This window comes from Gallinula chloropus (assembly GCF_964237585.1).
Source record: "Gallinula chloropus genome assembly, chromosome: 1".
Taxonomy (NCBI): Eukaryota; Metazoa; Chordata; class Aves; order Gruiformes; family Rallidae; genus Gallinula; species Gallinula chloropus.
Window position 1 is genome coordinate 50,529,999 of NC_140085.1, and position 9,403 is coordinate 50,539,401.

The 9,403-nt window shown below is 44.2% G+C and overlaps 1 protein-coding gene across 1 annotated transcript in view; it reads right to left on the reverse strand.

The window, feature by feature from the left end:
* Positions 1–7,717, reverse strand: part of GRAMD4 (GRAM domain containing 4) — a 53,341-nt gene extending 45,624 nt beyond the window's left edge. The window contains exon 1 of the mRNA XM_084261436.1: positions 7,541–7,717. Within this exon, the coding sequence (XP_084117562.1) occupies positions 7,541–7,702 (162 nt within the window). The 5' untranslated portion in view covers positions 7,703–7,717. The remainder of the gene's footprint in view (positions 1–7,540) is intronic.
* Between the last annotated feature and the right edge of the window lie 1,686 nt (positions 7,718–9,403).

Consider the following 9,403-nt stretch of genomic DNA (forward strand, 5'->3'; position numbering starts at 1 on the left):
CTCTATCTGAAGTGAGCATAACTGACAACTCACAAGTTAACAAATTACCTTCTATTAATTCCAGCATTAATTGGGTAACATTTCTTTCTTCTGTTGCCTCTGCAGGCTAGTTCTGGGACTCGGGCTGGATTAACTACGGTTTTAACTTAACTACAGATGCCTTTTCTTGCTTCTGACTCACACTAAAAGCCTCCAAGGCTTCCACAGATTTCAGTTTTTCCTTCTGCCTCTCTAGCTTTGACAGTATTTGACACAGGAGCCCTCTTAAAATGTTGGCAATCACTATTACTTAGCGAAGACCACGCACAAGGCTGGGTGGTGCTTAGGACATCAGCAAAATGCCAGAGTTGAGCGCAGCGAGTCAGAGCCAGAGGGGTTAAAGGAGGTTTCTGGTGATGACACATCGCCTCTAACTCACTACCAGAGTTCAGAGCTGCTGAACCAAGCCACATCCAGCTTCAGACTTGAAAAAACACACATCTACCCACAAATGTGTTTTTCAAGCCATCTACACTTCAGGCTTCCCATAACAGCACCTCCCAACCTGAGAGTTCTCTGCCTTCCCTCCCCCAGCCCCCCTTCATCCTGAGAGCCCTGGGATTTTGTTTTGAGCGTTGAGTGCTGAGCACTGACACCAACCACCTTCACTGTACAGCCATGGAGAGGTCTAAGTCACTTCTTAACCGAGCAGATGAGGATCTGTCCTCTCCATCTGCTGCACAGCATATCTTCAGCACCACACACAAATATAACTGGCCAACTCCTTCCTTTCATTACTTGCACAACATCATGCACAGATGATTTTTTTTCTCTAGGAATATCTAACAAATAGCAAATCTTCTTTCTAAGTTTGTAATTAACAAAGCGACAGCTCTAAAACATGGAGGATGGGGAGCAGTGAGGACATAGCGTATGAAGCCCAGGGGCATAACCACACAGCCACTTCCCAGGGCCAAGCAGTGGCTGGGACATGACACAAGGAAGAGGTAGTTTAAACCACAAAATGTTAATGTGCATTCATTGGAGAGCAAAGGTGAGGAAAGAAAAAAAGTCGGGTAGGGCCTGTAGCAATAGGACAAGGGATCACCATTTTAAACTACAATAGGGTAGATTCAGACTACAAAAAAGGAAGACTTTTTTTTATCACAAGGATGGTGAAACACTGGAACAGGTTGCACAGGGAGCTTGTAGATGCCCCCTCCCTGGAAACATTCACAGTCAGGTTGGACGGGGCTCTGAGCAACCCAATCTAGTTGAAGCTGTCACCGTGTCGTGGACACACCGCAGTGGGTTGGACTATGTGACATTTAAAGGTCCCTTCCAACCCAAACTATCTTGCGATTCTTCAGTAATGCAACGAACTGCAGAGCTTGTCTAGGGAGGTCAGTTCCCCCAAGTTTCTCAACTGACACTTCACGTGCATTTCCTTACTTCAAACTACAGGTTTCCCCATGGCATTTACCTGCTGTAAGGAAAGGGAAACGCAACAGCACTGCTTCAGAATGAGAAGCATCTGCATGAACACTTAATCCTTAGTAGCAACTCTGAGAAGCATACTCATATTGGCAAGCTCCTAAAACACAGATATACTTTACATAAATTTAAAAATAGGCTAGTGCTAGACAGGTTTAGAGATTTTAATATCTCAACTGTAATGTTTGCACCACGCTTCACACCTTCCAGTGACTGTAAACGAGGTGACCGATACAGAAATGTTCAACGTTTTAATTGAGGTGTTTCAGGAAAAGCCAAACTGTAATGGAACAGCAATTAAATTAATGTTATCTGTACCACAATAACTCAGATTTAATCCTAGCACGCTGTCGGGGAACTTGCATAAGCAGATTAGACTGCTTCCAGCACAGCGTGCCAGGTAAGAGAGCGCTTCGCCTTGCAACGCTCGCTGCCAGGGTAGTTCAGAACCTCCACAGATTTAAACACAAATTTGTTCTTTCCCCATCTCTGCCGAAGGGGACGTGATCCTCCTCTGCCCTGAGCTCATCCATATACCTGTACATAGCTCTGAATGTTTTCTCCCTTTTATAATGTGACAAATGTCCCGTTTTTAAGAGTACATAAATTCATCTATGGCACAAAATGAGGAGACGCAACTTAAAAATGAGGCAAATCAAGCCAGAACTGGCAAACACAAGGATGATCTTTGATTTTCAGGGCACTGACCCCCTCCCTGAACATGTGCATTGCAGAACTTCAATCTAGCAAGAAGGAGCCCAAGGTACATCTACAGAACAGGGAACCACAATGGCACTGAATAAAGGGGACTTTAATTACCAAGCAAGCAACGCTACCTGAACTTCTGATGCCACAGGATGACAAATGCTAATAGGTTTATTATTAGGAAATATAAACAGACCAGGTTACCCCTCTACTTATTTCATGATTGTGGTGGTTTTATAAAAAAATGCAGAGATAACAGTGCTGCATACAGTATTGAAAGTCCTTGCTTCAAAAAAACCTGCCAACCACCTATGGTAAAGAGGCATAGGAGGAAGAAATCTGGGATGCCATTTCGGAACTGGAAGAAGTGCTTATTTTATTGGTTTCCCAAGTTTATTGGTTACCAACCAGGAAGTCATGGCAATGCTGTCATTACAATGTCCAGGCACACATGGAGACCTAAGAAAAACACCCGATATTCAAGTCACACCTGATAATCAGGGCACTTAGATGAGAGGAGAAAAAATACCCATGCAAGCAAACAGCCAGCCTGTAAGTTTAGACAAAAGCAGTTCAAATTAAGAGTGAAGCACCTTTTGAACAAAAAGCCTCAGAAACCACTGAGGAGAATTCAAAGGAAAACAACAAATCCTTCCAGCCTCAGGGCTTTCCTACCAGGACCTAGCTGTGTGCTTTACCCAAATACAAGGTAGGATGTTTATCACTGAACTAAATAGATAAAGCTCAGAGTTTTAAGATAAAGAATATATGATGACCTCATCTACCCATCCTTTCTGTCTTCCCACAAGTTATAAATTTCACATGCGCTACTTAAGACACATGAAGTGTTGGGACTGCTGTATGTATGGCCTGATACTAAGCATGCACTTCTCTTGCAGCTGTGCAACAGAGGATGTTCTTTTCAGATAGTCAGGGTTTCACAATCCCAAGCTTTGATGACAAGGCTTTTTACTCTAAAACTTTCATTTGTGGCAATATTTTTGCATCCAGAATCACAGAATCACCTGGGTTGGAAGAGACCCATCAAGTCCAACTGCAGCCTAACCCTGCCTAGTCCACCTCTAGATCATGTCCTCAAGCACTTCATCTACACACCCTTTAAATACCTTAGGGATGGTGACTCCACCATCTCCCTGGGCAGCCTGTTCCAGTGCTTGACAACCCCTTCAGTCTTCCTGATATCTGACCTAAATCTCCCTGGTGCAATTTTAAGCCTTTTCCTCTCGTCCTATTGCTTGTTATCCAAGAGAAGAAACCAACCCAGACGTCTTCGTAACCATCTTGCAGGTAGTTGTAGAGAGCGATAAGGTCTCCCCTCTTTTCTCAAGATTAAAAAGCCCAGTTCCCTCAGCTGTTCCTCATAGGACTTGTGCTCCAGACCCTTCACCAGATTTGTCACCCTTCTCTAGACACACCCCAGCATCTCAACATCTTTCCTGTAGCGAGGGGTCCAAAACTGAACATAGTACTGGAGGTACAGCCTCACTAGAGCTGAGTACAACAGAACAATCACTTTCCTACTCCTGATAGTTACACTATTCCTGATACAGGCTACGATGTCACTGACACGCTCTTCAAGTTCAGACACACACATAAGGAAGAGGCACCTAACATGAACATTTAAGTGCACTTCTTACCCCTGAGGCACAGTACAGAAGGGCCTTTCATTCACATGACTGTGCCCTGTTGTTCTGATAGACAGAGATCTTTCTTTAATGGCCCTGTAATGATTAATACACCACACTGTGGGGGTGGGGAAGGGGAATGATAAAAAGAGAGGTGCTGAGATGAAACCTTTGCTAAAAGAGTGAGTGACAGCGGAGTCAGGCACATCTACGCACTGTAAATGCAGATAAGGGGACCAGGACTGCATGCCTGTGCTCAGTTCCAACCCAGCAATCTTGCTTTTTCATGCCCATGAGCTCTGTAATCCTTTTAACAGTGAAGGAACAGAGGCTGAAGCACGGTGCAGCTCACGTCTGTCTGAAAAAACATGCAGCCTTACTGCATTTCATGCACCAGAAGCACACTGACTTTTGCACGCTTCCAACAGTCCCAAAGGTATTGACCAGCAAAAAACCAACAAGACTTGGTCTTCTTGTGGTCAGTGTAATGGAAGTATAACACTAAGTTGCTCTGTAAGCAACTTGGATTTGAGTTTCAGTCACTGAATTAAAAAGCACAATTCAACCATATGATCTCAATAAAAACCAGACATTAATTCAGACTCACCCTGCTCACATGACCTCAGCCACTATTTTAACACCGACTTAAACATACCAGCATTACTTTCTTTACTCCTGGCACCTCTGCAGCACAGAGCATTGTTTCTTCTCCCTTCACTTTATGAATATGCAGCAGCACTTCGCAGGTAGATGTCTGTGAGGGCCAAGTGCTAATCCCCCAAAATTCCAGGTTAAATTTATCCCTCATACGTCAAACCTCTTACAGGTTTGCTTATTTTGCTCATATCTTTAATACAGCTGCTGCTCTTACACTGTTTCAGCATCACACTGGGTTTGGAGATCCCAAACATCAGGAGTAGTGGAAAACAAGTCAGATGTTGCTGCTGCTGTCCTCTCTCCCTTTCTAGCTCTTTTTAAAGAACTATACTCAACAATATTCCAAAGACTCAGATCACAACAGCCTTCTTAACAGTATGCAATCAGACATGAAGTGTTATTCTTCAAATTACCTTCTCAGCACACAAAGCTCAACAATTTGAGAAAACAGAGACCATCACCACAGATGTGTAGCCATAAGGCTTTATAACTAGTCAAAACTGTATGTTTACCTCTCTGTTCCCTCCCTGTACCATCCTGAAGCTATTATCCTCCTGAAGAAACACAGAAAATAGCATCAAGGGTTTAAGACAGATCTTTCTCTAGCCTCTGGCTCTGCCACCCAGATTGTTCTGATTAGATACAAAGGGTATTCCCTGCTCTCCACACATAAGAAAAACACCATGTTGGGAGGGTGGCAGCACGGATCAGTCCCTGCATACACAAAAGTAGGTCTTAACAAATGACAGATGCCTTCAGTAGAATAAGAGCAAAGGAAAGTCATTCAACAGACCTTCCTTCCTTGTCTGAGGAACTTGAGGATTTGCATACAATAAGCTTTTTGTGACAGAAAAATGCTCAGTCACTACCTCCTGTTTGTTTCAGAATCATGGGAAAAACGTTCTAGCAAAAGAGTTCCATATTAGCAGGACTGTACGTGATTCCATAGAAGCCCACTTAAATTAAAAAACCCCAATAGCTATAAAACAGGATATAAGCTGCCAACCTGTGATGGTTTGACCCTAGCTGGAGGCCAGATGCCCACCATAGCCGCTCTATCACTCCCCTTTACAGATGGACACAGGAGAAAATAGATACTGAGAGGCTCAGGAGTTAAGGACAGGGAGAGATCAGTCCGCAATTAGCGTCCCGGGCAAAACAGAATCAGCACAGAGTAAAGGAGAGAAAACTCTCTGATTTCTTACCCTGCACTGCACACCCAGTGACACCAGAGCCAGGTCATGAGAAGCGCAGCCAGATCTTAAAGCACCTCCCCCACCCCTCCCTTCTTAGCTGACTTCACTCTAGTCACGATTTCACTCCCTTCTTCCTCCCTGCATTGTGGCACAGGAAGGGGCAGGGACTGAGGGAACGGGGGTTTCAGACAGTTCCTCATGAGTTGTTTTCTGTCTTAGCCTGGGGGTGTAGGGGGGGGCAGGGGTAAGTATTCCTCACACTCTTCCCCTGCTCCAGCATGGGGTACCACCCACAGGAGACAGTCCTTCATGAACTTCTCCAATACGAGTCCTTTCCCATGGGGCTTCAGCTCCTCACTAACTGGCCCAGCGTGGATTTCCTTCCACGGGATGCTGATCTTCATGCTCAGACTGCTCTAGCCTGGTCCATGGGGGAACCAGCAAACTTGCTCTGGTGTGGGCCAGTTCTCCACAGGCTGCAGGTTTCGCTGCCAGGAGCTTGCTCCCACACAGGCTTCCCATGGGGTCACAGCATCCTTCAGGTGTCTCCACTTACTCTGGCGTGGGGTCCTCCACGGGCTGTAGATGGGATCTCTGCTCCCCATCATCACCCACAGGCTGCAGGGGGACAGCCTGCTTCACCATAGTCTTCTCCATGGGCTGCAGGGGAATCTCTCTCTGGCACCTGCAGCACCTCCTCCCCCCCCCTTCTTCACTGACCTTGGTGTCTGCAAAGTTTTTTACATATTCTCACTCCCTTTTCTGGTGGCAAAAAGCAGCTGCTTGTGGGTTTTCTTCTCCTAAATGTGACTCACAGAGGCGCTGTGACCGTCGCTGATGGGCTTGGCCTTGGTCAGCGGTGGGTCCAGCCTTGAGCTGACTGGTGTTTGCTCTCAGGCCTGCAGAGAGCTTCTGTCTGCTTCTTGCAGCCACCCCTGCAGTCTCCCCTTCTTCAGCAGAACCTTGCCACATAAAACCACAACACAACCCCAAAGGAGATGCTTAAACATATACAGTTTGAAGTCTTTTAGTTTAACACTTGTGGTGAGCAAGCCCTCTGCTTCTAGAAGTGAGCTTTCTGACAACACCCTGACCACATTTAGGGGATAAAAACTGCACAGTGAGTTTCCAAATAGGGTGGTATGAATTCTGACTTCCAAGTCACATTCTAGAATACAGACAAATGCACAGATCGTAATTCAGATTGTAGCACTCCAAGCTCAAGGATCCACAGCCTTTTTTTAACAGTTTAAGCAGGATTTATTTAGATTTATTTACTATTTCCCCACCCCCCATTTTTAACTTTTCCTGAAACAGCATCTTTGTAAAGAGGCAGATCTGTTTGAGTACAAGCACCAAAAAAATTAGCACCTGAAGAGTCTTGCCCATCTCCTGCACAGGTTTAAAACAGCTCTATAGTATGGATGCACTACTCGATACAAACACTGCAGTGAAGAACAAGGTGGTGTGACCCTGTAACTCTAATGAAGCCAACAGAAGTCTTATCCCTACAGTGCCATTTGAGTAAATCTGAGTTTCTGAGACTGAAAAGAAGCCTTTCCTTCAGACCCTTTCATTAGTAATTCAACAAAATACATATAAACCAGGCAGCATTTAAAAGCACATCAAGATTCACAAACCTGTCAAACACCACCTCAAATCAATAGTAGGGACAGGGAACCTTAATACTAAGAAATTAATTTGATTTTTCCACAAAATGGGAGCTATTACTGGGGGCTTGCTTCCTAGTCCACAGATTCACAACTGTTAAATCCAAAATACAGGACACAAAAATATTAATTTATATTATTTTCTGCCTAACAACTGTATAACAATGTAATGATGCTTATATCAGGTACTTACAGGGTCTCTCAGCTCTTCATTGTCTCGAGTTGATGTTCGAGGTATTTTCACCGGGATTTCATCTCCACATTCAGTGTCTGAAGCATTTGGAGACTCTGCTAAATCAAGGAACTCATCTCTCTTGTGACCTCTGAACCTTATTTTGTCCAACTTCTTTAGCATGTTCAGCACTGCACTTTTCTGCTTTACCTTAACATGACGGTTGGAGTCTCTGCAAGAAACAAAACATCAAGAGTCATTTCGAAAGCTTTCAACAAACCTGAATGCATGTATTCTAATTGCTAAGTACTTCTACCCATCTTTCAAAGGCCTTGCTGCCATTAGAGGAAAAACATGCTGCAACTTAGCCTTTTAATAGGCGCTTTTTTCCCACCCCCCACCCCACAGTGCAACAGATGCACGGTTTGTTTTTCAGTAGTTGATGATTTACCATCTTCCCACACTATTATGGCCTCTTTCTCATGGCTATTTTTAAAGCAAGCCAGAATGGGCACAAGCTAACAACCTGCACTCCGAAGAAAGATTAGGAAGTCAGTTCCTACCAGGTTACTTGAAGAAAAAAACACGTTTGGCTGATAAGTCTGCAGTCTTCAACTTGCTTATAGTTCTAATGAAAGACATGAAAATCCACTAAGCTTCGCAAGCAATTTTTGAATTCCCAGAAAAATGGGAGCAAAATAGCAGTGAGGCTGTCAAATCTCCCTACTGCTTCAGGCTAAGAAAACAGAGTACCGATGGTTTAATGAAGAAAGACACCAGGCAGATCATGCAGAACATCCCACCAAAAAATAGAGATTGTTGAAATCAACCACAAACCCCATTGCAACACACTGCCAAGATCCTTAAAATTACCACTAACTGACAACCCTGTATACCCTTTGCTAGATTTCTATTACTCCTTTTGAGACACAAAGGAGAATAACTTTATTAGCTATGCTTTCACATTTTTAAAAGTAGCATGATGAAAACTTTCCTGTCAGAGAAACTGCACAGCAAGTATTTTTGCAGAATGTGCAGGTGCCATAGCATCCGGAGGAATAAGAAATGCCCAAGGCATTTCACTTCCAGAGAATGTGACATGAGCAATACTTAAATTATAAATCATAAATTGTACTGGGAGAAGCATTTTGCTTTTAAAAGACAATAGAAGAAAGCCTAATTAATGCATGCAGACTCATTGTGATGGTAGCTTTCCAAGATGCTGCACTGTCTAAGTCCTGACTTAAACCAGACCTGCTGAATCGGGCCAATTCAATGCTTTGCAGGCATCACACTGTACCAAAAGGTCCCAAGGCTCCACCTTTGTTAAATAAAAAAAAAAAGGAAAAGAAAAAGTTAGTTCCTTGGTTCTGCCACTCCAGCAAGCTACTGCTCTGGCAGCTTGTAACAAACCAGACAATTTCCTCCCCTACAAACTTTGTTCCTCAGCTTAGAGATTTCCATTTGGAGGGTGCCGCAATGCCCTCCAAAATGGACTTTTGCGGTGGTAAAGATGCATCTTGAGACACTTGCTCCTGTTGCTACCCCTTTCTCCCCCATAGGGTCATCACTGTCCTCCTCTCCATGAGAGCAACCTGCTCAGCTTCATGGCACACCATGTGCACGAGATGAAAAAGCAAAAGATAGATCCAGGCACGTGTCACTCCAGGCATACAAATAAAGAGCACGACAAGAGCCTTTTGCTACTGGCTCCCGCAGCCTTCTGCACTTGAGGCGATTCTCACCTCCTAACACAAACCTCTTTTCAACAGAGCTCTCCGTCTTTCCCTGGGAATTCTCTGCTTACCCTAACACTTTGGCAGTGACTACACTCACCAAGTTCAAACCAGATCGTTCCCTTCAAAATCTGCCTTAGTTTGCATC